General features: G+C 29.3%; 1 protein-coding gene across 2 annotated transcripts in view; it reads left to right on the top strand.

Moving 5' to 3' along the window:
• LOC114129789 (TWiK family of potassium channels protein 7-like) overlaps nucleotides 1-17,309 on the top strand; it is a 101,430-nt gene extending 84,121 nt beyond the window's left edge. For both annotated transcript variants that reach the window (XM_027994627.2, XM_050199689.1), the window contains one exon: nucleotides 14,968-17,309. In XM_027994627.2, the coding sequence (XP_027850428.2) occupies nucleotides 14,968-15,842 (875 nt within the window). In that variant the 3' untranslated portion in view covers nucleotides 15,843-17,309. The remainder of the gene's footprint in view (nucleotides 1-14,967) is intronic.
• Nucleotides 17,310-19,025: the final 1,716 nt, after the last annotated feature.

The following is a 19,025-nucleotide window of genomic DNA, read 5'->3' as shown; positions in this document are numbered from 1 at the left end:
TCATTAAACCAATCAATATATTTATGCAACTTGGAATAAATATAATTAAATTAAATTATATACATGTATGCAGATCCATTTGTACTTTCATGTAGGTATTATAATAACGTTTGGTGTATAATAAATTGTATTATCAAAGGTTGATCCGGTACATCGACAATATAATGTTAACATAATGTTATTGTTATTATTAAAAATATAATATATTATATGAAAACTGAGTTACATACAATATTGGAATAACGTCATTATTCTTATAGTATTGGAATTTGTTCGTATTTTATACTCTTGCATCGATCGATTTATTAATTAATAACATTCTTTCGAGTACCAAAGTAAAAAGAAATAATTTGAAATTTTCTATTATTTCGTGGAAAGAAATATGATTAGTTTTTTTTTATGATTACTTTATTACTTCTGTCGATTTAATGTGGTTTTTATATATTTTTACACTTTTACACTTCGAAAACTACTAACACCGAATGATTATTAATCTTGCTGTCAACTTTTGAAATTTTCTGTCATGCGTTTCAAAGCAAATTTTAATGGAAGACAAACGAAAACCAATTTAATTAAATATTTTGTATTATAAATTTACTATTAATTCTTAATAATTCGGTAACGAGTTATGTCAGCATTTTCAGCATAATTATGTCAAATTAGTTGTTGAGAGTAAAGGAACATTTTAACATTCATTCGAAATATTGTGAAGTGACTCATTTATAAAATAGTTGGTACTTAAAACGTGGTTTGGATATTATGTACATTTGTAATAATTATTACAGAAGAGACATTATATAATAGGCATATTATATTATGCTAAATTTTTAACATATTTGTCGACTGCGTTGAAATGTTATATAGGTGTACAAGCACACGTGTATTTTACTTTCAACAACACCTCGACACGTGTCAAATCTTTTGATGCTTTTTCTGTGTCAGCTCCGTTGATAAATTATTAATTAAACTGCAAGATGTCAGTTTTCACTGTAGGGCACTATAAATTAAAATATTTTAATGGTAAATGAATAATTTGATAAACAACATTACTTGCATCTAATAACTATTTCAATCGACTTTGTACACACAAGTAGTACATAAATAAGGAAAAAGTTTTATCAATCACAAATGAGAAGGGGAAGCGAAATTAGAATAAAAAATATGACAAGTTGAACTGTATATTTCATACGTCGTAACTCGTAAAATTTTTATCCATAGAAATTAAAAATGTTTTACAAATCACTAATAAATAATTAAATTTTCATAGGTTTTAAAAAAACTTGATATTCATTAACAATAATATCCTAAGTATATACTTGTTATTGTAGTAGAATCCATTTTAGTACACACACTACGTATGCCATTAAATTATAAAACAGAGAAATAATCCAAATGATTCTCCTTCTCTTAATACCGCCCTTGATGTAAATTATAATATTAAGAGTATCTTCGTTATAAAACATAAAAAGGCATGTATCATAAATGGATTTAATAATGTTCACAAGTAGAAAATGGTACTCACATGTGTTATAAAATATAATATGTATCTGTATTAAACATTTAATTACGCAATATAATTGCATACCGTCTTGAGTTTATGTAATTTATTTTTATTGGCAATTATAAGATGAAATATACGAGTATGTTCGTGAGAAAATTTGTCGTCCCTTGGTATACAGAATTTTAGTTTTTAATTATACCGTTTGGATTAGAATCTGACAAATGTGAGAAAATGTCAACGTTTTTAAATAAGTGTACTGTGGGTTGTTTCAGTGTATCATAATCGAGGAAAATTTCGATGAAATAACAATAGTTTATCAAACGAAGCCGAAAAAGAACAATGGATATTTTTAAATATATACGTCCACGCTAAAATGTCTTTATATTGATTAAATGTATTAAAAAAAAAAAAAAAAAGTTGAAATAATAACTGAGGGAATAATAATAAACCACATTGGTGTGCAAAATTTAGAAATATATATTAAAAAGGGCTATTCGTATGAAACAGTTTTACAGTGCTTAAAATGCTTCATTTTCATATACTATAATCTCGAAGTATATATATATTTTTTTCTGAAATGACACTTGTAAATTATATTTTTTATTAATTAAAATATTCCATGTTCGTATAGCGCTGTAAGTCAGGGCTTAAGCTATCACATTATAAAAACTAACATGAAGTGAAACTGATTTAAAGCTGAAAACTAATATTTTTTTTAATATTAAATAAAGTAAAATATTTTTTGAAGAGAAACATTGCATTCAAATGAATAATGTAAACTAAGTAAACTAACCAACCAGGAAGTAATTTAGTTTTAAAAAATGAGTTAATAAGTACTTATTAAAAAAAAAAAAAACTTTTCCAATTATTATTTGAATATATTTTTCAAAACGTATTTATCTACAAATATAGTTTAAAAGCATTTAAAATATTTTTAAATACTTATATTTTTAAAATTATAATTTATAAAATAGTTATATTGATTTATAACTATGATTAAAAACTTATTAATTATTACTTATTTGATATAAAATATTAAAGACACACATATTTTTAAAGCTATCTTCTCAACGGCTCCTAGCAATACGCTGTAGTTATAACAGAATTATTTAATGCTGAATGTATTAAATCTTTACGGTATTTTATTTTAAAAATTTGTATGTATTTAATATTTTTAAATATACAAGATATAAAAATAAGTAGGTAGGAATTTGAAATGTATTTAAAATACAAAAATACATACTCGTATTTAAGTACTTTAAAATTTTGTATTTGTGTATACAATTAATATGAACTCAATAACCTAAATATTTTAAATCCTATATTAAAACTGAAACATATTGGTATTTTTGACTTTTTACAATGATGTAAGTACCTATAGTATTTTGGTTATAACAGCGATTCGAATGTTCATACTAATTTATTGAAAATCTAATTTAGTTGTCCAGTTAGTCCAGTGTTTTTTTTTTTACATTTTTAGATTTGTTTACTATGATTTTTCTAAGTACTTAGTAAACAAATTACAACTATCAAACATTTTCAAAGTAATTTAAGCATATATAAGAATGATTTTTAATAAAAAAAAAAAAAATGTTGTATGAAATTTAATTTCTTATTGCTCTGTATTTAATAACAAGTATACTGAATACCGCAATCTTTTGAAAAAGTTTGATCGTATATATAATAAGGTGTACAATAATATTATAAACAAAGCAATAGTAAGCAAGGTTTTAATAATTTGTTTCTAGTCTTATTAAAATTAAATTTATCTGATTTCAAAGAATAATTCAAATATCAAATACCTATAGTTTATTTATATTTTCTTTATTGGAGAAAATATTATTGATATAATACATCTTATTAATAAGGTTTTGGTTAAATATATTTTAAAAAATAAAGCAAAGCTTTTAACATGCTCTTTTTTATTCATATTACTATGTTATTGTATACGAATTTTCTATGATATTAATTGATAATATACAATTGTGTTAATTATGATTAATACTCTTAAATACTTGAACTGCTGTAAAGAGTAAACAACAAAATTATCTACCAATTATAATCAAAAATATACCTAACCACAAACATTATTATGCTTTTATTCACATAAATAAATAAAATAAAAATAACCCAATTTTTTTTATAACAAAGGATCTGTAAGAGAATTCTTAAGTTTTTTTTTACCGTTTTTTTATTGCTTTAATATATTGTAAGTGTAATAGTAAATAGTTTGGTTTAGAATTTGAGTTACAAAAAAAAAAAAAAAAAATCAAAATTATGCTCTTTAAAACAATTTCAGCTCTAGAAATAAATAATCGTCAAACGCATTATGCATCCCAAACGTTGTAATAATAATTTTTTTTCGAATATATTATTACGTGCAAAAGTTATTCAAATCGTTTTACCAGTAATTTCGATTTGTATGAAACTCAACGTACCGTCGAACTCAGCGATGTATGTTTAAATTATGGTGCTGAAAAAAACACATTTTTTTCTTGTTTATTTGTTCGGCGGTGAAAAGAAAAACGTTAGTCGACCTTATGGAAATATACGCATACACGCATCTATACATCATTCGGGTAGTATCTCTGTGTTGAGTTTTCTTTTCTATTCTACATTTTTTCTTCCCCTTAAACTCGAGGGTGTTCAAAGCGTATACATTATAATATAAACATCGTAAGATAAATTAGTATCCAGTAACCGAATGTATTATATTTATTTTCTTATACGCACTTTGAAAAATTAATACAGTTCAAATTCAGTTAAAATTAAATTAGATTAGAATCTAATGTGTGTGTTAAACGCGTATTTTCCGAAAACATCTACCAGATCTAACTTTAAAACTAACCTTAACAAAACTTATCGTAAATAAACACCGTTTATTATGTTGATGAATATCGACTTTTAGAAAATTATTAATACGTTTAATATGATTGTCCTGAATATTTACGTATATTTATTGACTTTTTCAAGTTTATAAACAGTAAATCATTAAAACCAAAATTTGATTGAGTGTTTTTCAGTCATTTTATTTTGTTTACGAAAAATAACCGATCCTTGATAATAAGTTTCAAAGATATTGGAAGTATGAAGATTTGAACATATAATTATTGATTTATGTATATTAATTTATCAAAATTCATAAAAACGCCTAGGTATAATAAATATTAAACAACATATTATTACATATATATTTTCGTTTTTTAAAACATTTTTAAGGTCGAATACTCTTAATATAAATATTTTGAAAACTGGACAACTATGTGTTCAAATTTTAAATAAATTATAAATACTTGCATGCAATTTTTCAGAAAAAAAAAAATTTAAACAATTTAGTATAAAAATTGGTGGTTCAAATTTTCTAAAATAACCCAAGTCCACCTCATCTCATTATCCTTTTTAAGTAAGTAGTAAAAAAGCGATTTAGAATCATATGTTATTCAAGAATAATTAATAATTCCAAAAATTAGTTTATTAGATTTGAGTAAATTCATTATTAAATTAAAAAATTGCGTTGAATTAAAAATGAATCTTTTAAAGGCAAAATCGTAAAATGTTAACGATTTAGGTTTTTCATTCGTATACATCGATTTGGAAATAAAAAATATCTGACGCGCGAGAGTGTAATGTATAGTTTTATACATTTAATGCATAAATTTACGTATGACTGATCTACGTCAGGTATACCAATTTACCAATCGTAATATTATACGAAGTTTTCGATCTAAATAATATACATAATATAACTATCATCAAAAATATATTATGTATTCATTACGTCAGTAGAACGTCAAAAATACTGTCAGAATATTCTTCGATATTAATTTTTATTTTTGGCTTTTTTTTCTTGTAACTACGTATAGATACAGCGATACGCTTAACTGTATAAAAGTTAAATACATCACCTCTTTCCATGCATTCCTTTTCCTGCGCAATGACTTTTAATTAATTGCAAAATTCAAACGCGTATAATAATAATATATGGATCGTGTTCGGCTGGTAATACGCGCACACTTCTTAGCACAATAGCACACGGCTATACGGTGAACATTTATTTTATTCTAATAAAATGGCTTGTGATGTACATAACGCGTATGAACTTGTTTCAAAGGTAAAATTTAATATAATTTACTATCGCCGTATAAAGGTATAATATAGTACTAGACTGCACCCGCATTCACGCATATTGTGCTTACAGGTACCTATAAGCTCGTTCTAAAAACAAACTGTTAAACTGTAAGCTGTAGCGGTAGGTAGGTAGGTAGTTCATCGTTGTAATATTATATTCAGTGTAGATGGTTCTGAATGTTAAACGCATAACTTACGGAATGGATTTTTTTCTCTCTTTATAGAAATATATTATTTTTGTCAAAAAAATATTATACCTACCAGGATAAACAACCCCTAACGGTGTGACCTTTAATAATTCATCTTAATTTGTTGCGACTTTTTCCGTGTACGGCTGTTGTTTTTATTTTTCGTAAAAATACGGACACGTATAATAATTTATACATGCCGTTTGGGCGTCTATACTGCACTAGGTGCTTATACTTGGAAACTAATAAAGTAACACGCTTTTCGCATGTACATCATAAATAATATATAATTATTTCATATTTGACATATTAATATGTTCTATATATTATATAACAGTTTTATTTTTCGTGAATTACTATATATTATTGTATCACGTTTAGGCGTTTGGGTTAAAACAATATTCAAAACTAAAAACAAATTACACATCGTTTTCACATATCTACTTTAAAATCGTCGTAGAGATAATTGTATTTTTTTTTCACTATAGTGAAAAAGATCTTTTGGAATCAAAAGATAAAAATATATTTTATTTAATATAGTACGAATCTTAACTAATCTGAAATAAAGACCGCGTTAAATAGCAATGTCAATATTATGACACGTTTATACATAAACAAAAAATTATTTCATTGTCGACCTACAATACATAAAATATCAATAATCATATAATTTATGACAATAACATAAAATGATAATTTATGTAGTTGGATTAAAGTTGTACGTCTAATAATAATAAAAATTGCTATTGTCGTAGCACTTTATTTATTTGTTCAGAAACCACGCCTTATTCTCACATGATTGGCATTTATCGGATCCCCTCTTTGTTATTCGCTTGTACTAACCTTTTTTTTCAATTTAATGGTCAGATTGGATTTGTAGATGATATATATATTATACATCCACTAACTGAGCTGTACAATATAATACACGCTATTGTTTTTACCCTCTTTATTTATATAATATGTTTATTTTATAGAGCCACCATAATAATTTAATATACCTGCCCCAGTTTATAATTTATATGCGAATACAAAAACAATAATTATTTTAATATGGTTTTAATTTAATACAAAATATACTACAACTGTTGTCTTTTAATATTTAATATTTATCAATTTAAAGTTAGAGAATAGTTTTGAAAATAAACTATTAATAAACTTAACTTAACAAAGTGAAAATATTATTATTTCAGTCTAGTATTTTTAAATTAAAAAAATTAATTCATTTTAAGAAGATTACTACATCAAAAGATGTTTTATAAGAGTTAACTGTGATAGTATTAAGTCAAAATATAATAATAATTATTATTATAGAAAAATGAACATAGAGATTGTGCAGTTTGGGATGTAACAATGACTATTTATTAAAATAATTATATTATAGATTTACTATAGCATAGTAAGTATATTAAATATTTTGGTTTAAACACTAGGAAATATTCTCCGAGCGTTTTAAAATGTTGTAGAAATATTGTAAAGACCATTAATACAAAACTTTGGTAAATTATTGAAGAATACAATGTAATTTAATAAGCATTTAAAAAAAGCTGATGTTGAATGATATTTTGACTTAAATAGATAATTATTGTTTTTTAATTATTAATTATAAGTCAAATAAATATCTTAAGCAGTTTACGTCAAATAATGGAAATTAATTTTTTATCAAAAAAATATTTTACCTACCTATCATTATAATAATTTATTTTATAAGGTGCCTTTAATTTTCCAAGAAAAATATATTATCAGAAATTATAAAATAAAATGGATGTTGAAGTATTTTAATCACAAAAGTTTGATTTTTTTTTTTTTTTGTTACCGTGTTTGGTTTATAACCACCGGCTATAATAATAATATTTTTGTGTCATAAAAATATAACATCGGGAGTGCGTATAATATTTCAAAGCATTGTCGCATTCTCGAATGCAAATATTCATAACGATAATAATTGTGAACGAGAAAAAATCAAATAAATATTTAAATTAGGAATCTCATCAAAAATCAACTATAATCGTACCTAGGGTGCACAGAAAAATTATCGTAGAATAAATGACAGAACACGCAACATAAATAAATGTTTATTTATAAGTGGTTTTGTTAGGAAAGTTGAAGAAAAGAGTTCCGGTTTTTACAAAGACTTTGTTTTTAATGAATGTGGCGAACTTCTCATAAATAACATTTTCACTGAAATACAAAATATATGTCGGAAGAACAAAATTCGAATATAGTTATATCGGAAAGCGCCATTTAATTGATTCATCGAATTTATCAATTTAATAGTATAACGAATATAATAAAATAAATATAGTATTTCGTTTGTATAGTATCATGGAGTGAAAAATATAGGTATCGGTATGTAATAATATGTGTTGCAGCCGTAAACTAAGTACCTACTATGCGTGTAAAAGATGTGTACGATCGATGTGCATGGAGTATTATAAATTTATATCCATCTTGAATTTCATAAAAACTGGTCATTTACTAGTAAAACTGAGGGAAGAATGAATGTAACAAAGAGATATAATATAGCATTTTAACAATTCGTAACGTAGTAAATGTATAATATGTAATATGTTACATTATGTTGTGTGCGTGTGATATAAAGGATTCGAATACCTGAATTGTATATATTGATATACGTATTAAATAATATTGTAACAGTATTATTATAAATAATAAGTCTAATATAAAAGAATTTTTGGACCTAAAATCGGCGTATTTAAAAATATATCTGTGTATAGGTTATGCAGTTTAACATACTGCAAATCCATTTACTAATTGTGACCATTTGGGAAACACATAATTAATATTATTAAAATTATACTTAGCCACATGGGCAGTATGGTCTTATATTGTGATTAGTTATTTTATACATCAGTAGATGGATAGATTTAATCTACTTAGTAAAGTAAAAACTGTTTCCTGCTGAAGTTCAAGAGCAAACATAAGGAAGTTGTGTCTGTTCTAACATTTATTATACAAATATATACTTCTATATTTTGTATAATTATATGTGTATTAAATTTATATACATGATATATAGTATAAAATAATTAATTTTGTTTAATAATATTTTAAAGTTCAAAAAAGATATAATTAGTTATGCAATTTTAGTACTCGTATATAATGTTTATAATGTTTCCAGTTTTCACCGTAGTGTATGATGATGAAAAAAGTTTATTATATAGGTTCACATATAAAATGTCTTAAACTTAATTGATTAAAAGATTAAATTATAATTTTATAAATTGTCTAATATTATATTCAGTTGAAGTCTCAAAATATAATTTTTATTTATTTGTGAGTTATTCCACAATCAGCTGTTGTACGTTCTTTTACAATAGTTATGCAATAATAAGTATATATTATACAAAATTGTGCGAGTAACTAATTTCTTTCAATTAAAACTAAATAGTTATTGTACTATACAACTACCACTAAAGATAACATTTATGTTAATTGTTTTCTAAAATTTTAAATTTAATTGGCGAAAATGTTAATTAATGTTAAATTGGAGTAAAAGTTAGAAATTAGTATGTATAAAATATAGATTTAAAAAGCCATTTTAAATTTAAATGTGAAGTATTATATTAAATTAATAATTATTATTGATGATTGATTAATTAAATTGAATACGGTGGTAAGTGGATCGGGCAGTAATTTACTTTTTTAAAACACTGTGACACCTTTAATACAATATATGTTGAACACTGTATGCTGCAGTATATGGTGTTTTCGGACATATAACTTGATTTAAACTATGTAGGTATGTAATACGAGAAAATGTATTTTGAACTTTTGATTTTTTATATTAAATATTATATATTTATTATTATCCAGTCGTCGTGTCAGCCTGTAATTTTATGGAACATCATGATTTTTGTGGTAATTACTAAAATGGGTATAGGTAATTACTTAAACTTGTTCTAATAGATAATTGAATGTATTCAATCAAACTCGTTAAGTTAGAAAGTTACTATGAATTAAAATTAACTAGGTTTAAACTAAAAATGTTTTCATTAAACGAAACTTTAAAATTTAACTTTAATTTTCCGGCTAGATATTTCTAAGTTTTTATAGTATAGGTATTTTAAAATCAAACGTGAGAGTTGTATCCAGTAATTCGACTAGATTCGTGCAAAATTTACTGAGACTGAATGCGTCCAATGTTGTAAGTAAATGTTTAAAATAAAAAAAATATATGTATTAAATTGAAGTATGTAGATTATAGACCCTCTGAGTTCAAACATTTGTGAGTAATTTTCCTACTAGATTATGCAAATATAAACTCCACCTTAAATTATTTTTATCTAAAATAATACGTAATTATTGGATGCCTCAAACATCTTAAATACGTTTACATGAGTGTATGTTTCAAGTTTTACTATCAGTGCACTCAGTGCAGCTGATGTATTATTATTGAATTAAAGTTTGTGAAGGTTTTGAAAATGTCGTAAACATTGTTTCATCTTCATTAAGTGTTAGATTGTTGTCACAAAGACACTTATAAACTTTATTCAAACCACTAGTAACTTGAGAAGGAATTCCTTCTTATGATTTTTCCATGAGAAGTAAACAAGTAACTTGTGCTTATTTATATATGTATTTATTTTTCTTGTTGCTCTTTTTGATGATCAAATATTTTTGTCATTATACTGTTCACTATTATACGTTTTTACGTATATTATGTTATCATGCGTTCTTTAAACGAATAAACGTATCGATAAATGTTTACGTGTATATCTATTTGTGTTTAAATTGTTCAATGTTTTTCGCAACACGAATGAAACAATTATTGTGTTACCTACATTATATTAAAATGTCGATGGTTGCATGGACCGTATATAATATATTATGTACTAGTATAATATATTATAATAGTGTGATAAACGTCGTGTTAACAGTTCAATACGTGCGCGAGAAGTAAATACGAAAAAATATCAAATCAAAATATTAAGACTCTATTTCGTCACTATTTTCCCGTTTTATTTTTCTCCAATACTTTCATTTCAACACGTTTTCTATGATTCCGCTATAAAATATAGTTCAGTGTACATAATATAATATCGTCTAATTATTATGAGTATATACGTATTGTATTGTATAACAAATATTAATAATATAATATTATATGTATTCAATATCCTTTAAAAAAAAAAGCCAATTCTTTTACTATAAAGTTGAAAGTTAAAATTATTATCTAATACATCTAGGAAGAATGTATTTATATTTTAGTTAAGAATTGTCTATAAGAATGATAAGAACTGTAGTGTTGTAATGTAATTAACTAGTGAGCATTTTAAAATTATCATAACTAGTTTCAAAATTTGAATATCAATACAAATCTTCAAGATTTCATCATAGATAATAATCTCCACTTTTAAGGTAATTAATTTTTATAATTGAGAAATCCACTCAAATATTGAAAACAAAAAATTAAAATATATTATTATGAATGTGAAACTATCAATATTATAATTTTATAGATGGGGACAATGCACGCGTTTATGGTACCTAACCTGCTTAGTATAATTCGAGTATTTTCCTTTATATCTTTGGCTATAATTGCATCTGTTGTATTTTCCAAAGAACATATTTATAACCTGTGTTATTCCATGTGTTAATTTCTACAGTTGCAAGTTTGTGATATCTATGTTCGGGAAACACGTCCTATATCTTCTTGATTCCAAGGTGTTTCGTTTGTTGAGATTTGATATGTCCAAGTAACGGTTGTTGTTCTCCATTAATTGTATTGCAAAGTTATTAGCTTAATCTAAGGATACTAATGTTGATGTCAATCATAGTTTTTTATGGATGTTTTTAGGTATGTTACTTATTTAAAAAAGTTTTTCCTCGATAATGGACTACAGTTTGCTTAGAGCCAGCTATTAATGGTGTGGATGTTTTTATTCAAAAACCTATATTGTTTTTATATATTGCTGGTCACGCTCATCCTGCAGATGTCTAAGGATGCTATAATAGCAACGACTTGCTCTAAAAAAGTTCAGGTGTTGGTTTTGCCAGCTGCTAAGTGATATATTTAATTTAAGGCTACATTTACCTTCTTCACGTGACACGATCTGTTCATTACTAGGGATGAATATTCCCCGTCTTAATATCCTAAGACAATTTCAGTTATTATAGTATCAGCTGCAGGAGATTAGCTCACCTTGTTGTCACGGTTAGTTTCCCAAGTAAGTTATTTCATGCTGTGATTACCATCTAACTATTTTGCAATTATTTTAAAATATCTTGTCATGGTGATTATTATAGGTAAGTTGGTGTTAATGTTTATTGAAGATTAATGTCTCACTATTTCTTCAATTTCTAACTAGTTTTCATTAATTTCAAACAACAATTAACAGAAAATAAAATATTCTGTTAAAAACAAATACAATTTTTTATGTTTAAAATAAATGATTCCGATTTTAACGTTAAAACGATAAAAATATGATTATTAAAATGCATTATTTATTTATATATATATATATATAATTTGAAACTATTAGTGCTTATAATAGTATATTGAAACGTCCCGCTAGGTATTTTTGCGAAAAAACATAAATATAACAATATAACAAACAAATATGTTTTTAGAAAATCGTAACAATTTATTCATGCCACAGTCATCAAAGTCAATAGTAATTAATACGTCGAACCCACAGTCATTTGCAATTCGTACACATCTATTACTATCATCATATATCAATAACGATGTCCGAATACGACCCGTGGCTATGGAGCCGATCACTTTGCAGTCTTTAAACTGAGTCAGATTGTATTATATTCTATATTATATCGTTATAATGCATAGCTAAATTACCATTGTATTGAAATGTAATAATTATGACACGATCGTGCTTTTAGTATACACTGCACAATATACATACTATACCCGAGACCCAAATTCGTGTATTATAATATTGTCGCACAGAACGGTGCTACATTGATATTGTCCTATGTAAATAATAATATTTGTATATATTATTATGTACTCGTTGGTCAATATATTATTTCAGAGTTATAACATGAATTTTCGATTGTAACAAAATCGTGAACAAAACTACCGATAACGAAATTAAAATGGTGGTCGCTGAAAGTGGTCAGGGTACAATTTTCAATATTGGATAGTATAATTACATACTCTATAATGTATTTAGTACAATGAAATAATATACGTATATTGTAAATGTGATTGCAAAGGCGTATGTGTGTGCTCTTAATGTAATTATAGACACGGTTCGGGTACTTAAATTACTTTGGCGATGAAGTAAATATGTAATGAATTTTAAAAAAAAATACCGTAAATATTGATTAAAAACGCGCCACATTTGTAATAACAAGCGTTTTTTTAAAAAATTTAAATATTTTACATTTTAGCGTTCGATTATTGATATTGTTGTTTCTCGGAATTATATAAATATTTAATACACTATTGGCTTTATAAACTACGTAAATTCATTAATTAAGTGCTTATACAATTTTATGAAATATTTCAATTTTGACTTGTTATGATGTTTAAAGAATAAAGTATACTCAAACATAGTATCTAGTTACAAATTGTATTATTATGTCTTATACAGTTTTAAGGTAGGCAATTAAAATATCGATTTCTTCAAAAATTTTAACGTTTAGATAAATTGATAATCAAACGATAACGATTTATTATTACACATATTATATAGTATACGGTTTTTGTTTTTGTTTTTTTGTAAATTGTAAAAAAACTAAATTCTCGAGAGACACTTTATTTATTTTCGATCATAGGTGACAGGCTCAATATTGTTCCGTGAAAATATGTGTATGTGCGGTTATGTGATACAAATATTCACTCGCTTGTATGCTTAAAAATATGTTGCCACTCGATTTATTCTTGTAAATTACAATAGTGCAGTTGAGTAGTTCAAGCGTTAAAGTGCTTTATACCTGACGGCCGTTGTCTCACATGAACATTTTTAAATTTATATTTCTAGGGTACCCTCGACACATATATCTCCTGACTCCTTCTTATATAACATAATATACTTCTTGTAAGTACTGTATTTATTTTGAAAATGATTTTCAATTAACATATTAATTAATAAATAAAAAGCAAATTACACTTTACCATAGTCAAAAAGAAAAAAAATCCTGATGATAACTTGCACAGTATGAATGTTTTAGATATTATATAATAATATTATAGTATTATTAGTATTAAACTGTACTCAACTAAATTGGTTGTGCAGCGTACAATTTTATCATTTATGACCTTTAGAGCGTATGATGAATAATAATTTTCGTCCAAAGTATGTTATTACGTAAGTTGTTAAGACTTAAGGTAATTATAATAAGGTGTGTCTAGAAACTTTGATATATAACCACACATTGGTAGTGCGGATTACGTCTAATCTATATATTATACTAAATGATAATATACACGTAACGGTTTAATAATTTTAAGTAGCTTTAATTTAATTAACAAACTATATTTAATTCGTTATTATTATTATCTACCAAGGTTAAATAACAAATTTAGGGTTTTCAAACATTTTAACATAACCAAACCTTAACCAAACAACTAAATGATTCATGCCAGTCGTTGAAGCGTTTTGGTCATCTATAACCATTGTTTATTTATGGAAGACAGTCATTCGTAAACTAGGTTATATCCGATTCTGTTTTTATATATTTTTTTTTATGCTATCAAATGATTTACGTCAATTGAGTTCACGAATTTTTAACTTTTTTTACAGAAAATAGTTGGCAAAAAACGCTCTTGCCGTATATATATATTCCTTTTAGAAAAAAAAGTGTACTTTTAAATATTTCCCTTGCACCATTTATATGTAAATCACTATTTATACTCGGGAGATCGAGGTTGTACGAAATTCGCGAATCGGCATACCAATCCGTGCAAAAAGCACACTAAATTTTATGGCGTTGAAAATCCAGCCCAAACAACGTCCATTGTTTAAACCGAATAGTGTGGGGGGAGTTTATGGCAGAAATGTTTCGAAAAAAGAATCGTGGATTTCTCCATCGCTTGTAACGCGCCCTCATGTATATGATAACTTTTACCGTCTAAACAATCAAACGTTTCGTTTGTCCACTCCGTATAAAAAAAAAAACAAGACTCATCTCTGATCATCGACCGTTTGTATTATTTTTCAGGTTACGGAAGCGTGACGCCGCAGACGCCATGGGGCCGAGTGATCACGATCGTGTACGCGCTGATCGGCATACCGCTAATGTTGCTGTACCTGTCGACGATGGGCGAGACGCTGGCCAAGAACTTCCGGCGCATCTACTCGAGAATGTGTTCGCCCGGAAACCGCGACGACAGAGACGACGGAGGCGGACGTGGCAGACACGGCGGCGGCAAGAGGACGCCGCCCAACACGGTGTCCAGCAATCACGTGGGAGGCGGTGATTATTACCGTCACCGTTACGAATTCGAAACCGTGTCGGGCGCGGCCGCCTACTCGGACACCGCGGCCGCTAGCGTTTCGTCCGGCGGCGGTGGACAGAAACGCGTGCCCGTGCTGCTGTCGCTGTCCGTGGTCGCGGCGTACGTCGCGCTGGGCGCGTTCATCTACCAAAAGCTCGAACGGTGGACGCTGCTGGAGGGCTCGTACTTTTGCTTCACGAGCTTGGGCACCATCGGGTTCGGCGAGCTAGTGCCGGGCGGCGTCGAGTCCACCAAGGACGTGTCCGTGTTCGTGTCGTCCGGTTACATACTGGTCGGCATGGCCGTGGTGGCCATGTGTTTCCAGCTGCTGCAGGACGAATTGGCCGCTATGTCGCGCAACTGTCGGTGGTGCTGCTGTTGGTGGTGGATGTGGTCGCAGCAGCAGCAGCATCACCAGCAGCACCAGCAGCACAAGGACGGCAACATGGTCGTGTGCACCGTGGCCGGAACCGTAGACGGCGGCGGCGGTGGCTGCGACGACGACGACTGCGGCGGCGGCGGCGGCGGATCGATTTCGTCCACTCACCGCGGACGGCAGCCGCACAACCACAACAACGGCGTGGCCGCCGGTTCCTGACACGGGGACTTTGGGCCGCCGCCGGACGCGACGGCCGCGGCCATCGACCTGAAACCGCTGGCCCCTCCGCCCTCGCCGCCACTGCCACCGCCACCCAAACTTCCCCTCTTGCCGCCGCCAGCGTTCGACGACTGCGACGACGGCGGCGGCGGCGGCGGCGGCGGCCTGTCGCTCCCCGCACCCCCGCCGCCGTTCCAGCGGCAGTCGGCCGGACGGTGTTCCGTGCAGCAACCGATGATGGGCCACCACCGGAATCCGGCCCACTATTCCGGAAGTGGAGGAGCAGCAAGCGTCGTTTCCGAGTATTTTATACCGCGAAGCGCCAGCGCGCACGACCTGTGCTCGGCCATCGAGATGCAGAAGATCCCTCCGCCGCTGCCGCCGTCGGCGTTGCGCACGGCCGCGGCCACGCTCGCCCGGCCGCCCCGACAGCCGGCCGCGTTCCGCGACAAGATGGTCACGTTCGAGGACGAGAAACGGGCGGCGGCGTTCGACCACCACCAGTCGCAGCTGCCGCATCACCGGCAGAACCATTACGGTCACAACCAGCAACAGGATCAGCAGCAGAAGCATCATCACAGGTCCAGCGGCGATCTGATCGTGTAGAGACGCGCGTGTAGCCCAAGTCGGCGGCTTGTACAGTTTAAGTTTTATACATATTTATTATTTATAAATAGTTATATTATATATTAACGTTAATGTATAACTATTATTTATATATATATATATATATTATTACGACATATTATCTACCTATTATATAATTACGTATTGTGTAAAGAAAAGTTTTTGTAAAACTCGCCGTGACGTGTCGCTCATTATATTATTATTATTAATACACTATATTATTATGACATAAATATTATCGTTGTATACAATTAATAAAACGTTCCGTCCGCCTCGTGTGCGCGTGTCAGGTGTGTCAGTCCGCCAATAATCGTTGAACATTAACAGTCTCTTTGAAACCGAGTTTATAACAGAAGAAGATGCGTACCTATCGACTGGAAATCGTATTTGTTTGTTATTTTAAGTGTTGACAATAATATTACAAAATGGGATTTTTTTTCTTTTTCGAAGCGAATTATCAGCAAACTTAAGATATACACTTACCTGTCAGCACTTTTGGGCCGACGATTAATGATGACACTCCGACGTTACACGTAAATCATGACGTTTGTAATGTTTTGAGGCGGCGGACGTGGGACTCGATAAACCGTGTAATAAATATAATATATTATATTGTACTTTTGTTAAACGCGTATATAATAATAATATTATATATACATAAAAACTACGTACGCCGATTTTAGTCGGCACCGTTTGGAAATTCGTTTGTTCGGATTTCCGTTTGTTTGTTTGTACGTTTTTTTTTTTTTTTTTGTTTTTAAATGTTCTAAACTGTTTATTGATACATTAGTGTTATTGAGAATAATAATAATATAATATAATATATGAATCCAAAGTGTATTCGACAAGTTGTTCATCATCATTATTATTATTATTTTTTTTTTTATAACATCCAAGACATTTACAATTTTTTTCATTTCAAGTTTTCTCACTACAACATCGATTTATATTTCCACGAATTTAATAATTTACAGATTAAATAAAACGTACCAAAGCGCTTTACCCAACAAGGCTGAGAAATGAATAAAATGACTCCAACAGTCGTCAATGCCTGCAGCGATATAAGTTGTGGTATTTTGGTGCTCCAATCGTTACACAAAGTTGACTTATAAAAAACACCTCCGTATGAACAGCGCAATAGTTGTATTGCCAGAAAATACATGACGAACGACGTTATATAATTAAATTCTTAATTCGACGATTTTCACTACGATCGTTTGAAGCTGAGCTTCCTCGCTAGATCAGTATGGCAGTCCGTTGCTCACGACGTTTATCGAGGGACCTAGAAATTAAGTTAGGCATCTAGTGAATCCCAAAAAGGTGTAATTTTTACAAATTCATCAATTGTTGGCAATTATTTGAGTTACAACACGACTTATTGTTTACATTCATCACGTTATTATTCTTGATAATATTATTATCAGTATGTGTTTATAGCTTCAATTGATATTTTTTTTTCATTAGCGACTGTATTATCAGTCTTTATTAATGTAGGTATAATTACTTAGGAAGGGTTTAGCGCACTTTAACCTCATTCTTTAAGGAGATCATTTTTGACGTGTGTGGAAGTCACTCTGAGTGGAGTGGGTCCGGTTGAGTATTTGGAACAACACCAGGAGAATATGAAGTAATATTATTTTTCACTGTTCTGAGGTTTGAACCGATGAAATATGACCATTGCACCACACTACTCAACAATATTTCCGAATTTAACAGACAATTCGTTTTTTTTTTTAAGCAAGTTTTAAATTAATAACATTAAGTATAAAATACTTGTTTTAAAAAACTATGTTTTGAAATATTCTAATGTTATAATATATTATATTTACCTGAATATTATCTGCTAAATACTAAGTTTTGTGTCAAAAGCATAAAATATCCGTACACATATACTTTAGGACCTTTAGGTCGTTCTGCACAGTATGGTACGTCCAATATATGCGCATAAATCTTTTGTTTAATTCGATTTGTATATTTGCGTTTTATTTTACAAAACCGCAATGACGTAGGTACAATGCGAGCCGTGGATATCAATATTTTCTATCCAGATTTTCAACGACCGGGAAAACTAGATATTGTAAACGGTAGTGAATTGAAAGTAAATCGCCGCAACCGATTGGACGGAACGAGTGTGACCGTCCATGAAATCGAATATAAAAACATAATAATATTGTTATTGCACACAATAATAATATGGTAATACAAAAATGGGATCCACGGCAGCAAAAGTGTATATATCAGAGCGCGTGCGAGCGTATCGAAAACCGACAGAATTGAGACAATATTCACTGCATGCACAATACTAATAGCGGTAATTTCTTATAAAATTCAAAATGTAAAAATGTAGAAAAATAATAATTTTTCATATTTTAAATTAGGTACTTAACTTATTTTGTAAAATTGTTTACATTAAGTTTATAAAATAAAATGTAAATTAAAATGTTTACGAAATACGATTAAATACAAACATAAATTATAATTGGATAGTGTTTTGCTACAAAACTTATTGTATTGATTAAAAACGATATTATACTCGTACGTTTACTAACTGTGTTT

Source organism: Aphis gossypii, chromosome 2 (assembly GCF_020184175.1).
Source record: "Aphis gossypii isolate Hap1 chromosome 2, ASM2018417v2, whole genome shotgun sequence".
Lineage (NCBI taxonomy): Eukaryota > Metazoa > Arthropoda > Insecta > Hemiptera > Aphididae > Aphis > Aphis gossypii.
This window is presented reverse-complemented; position numbering and strand designations above follow the sequence as displayed.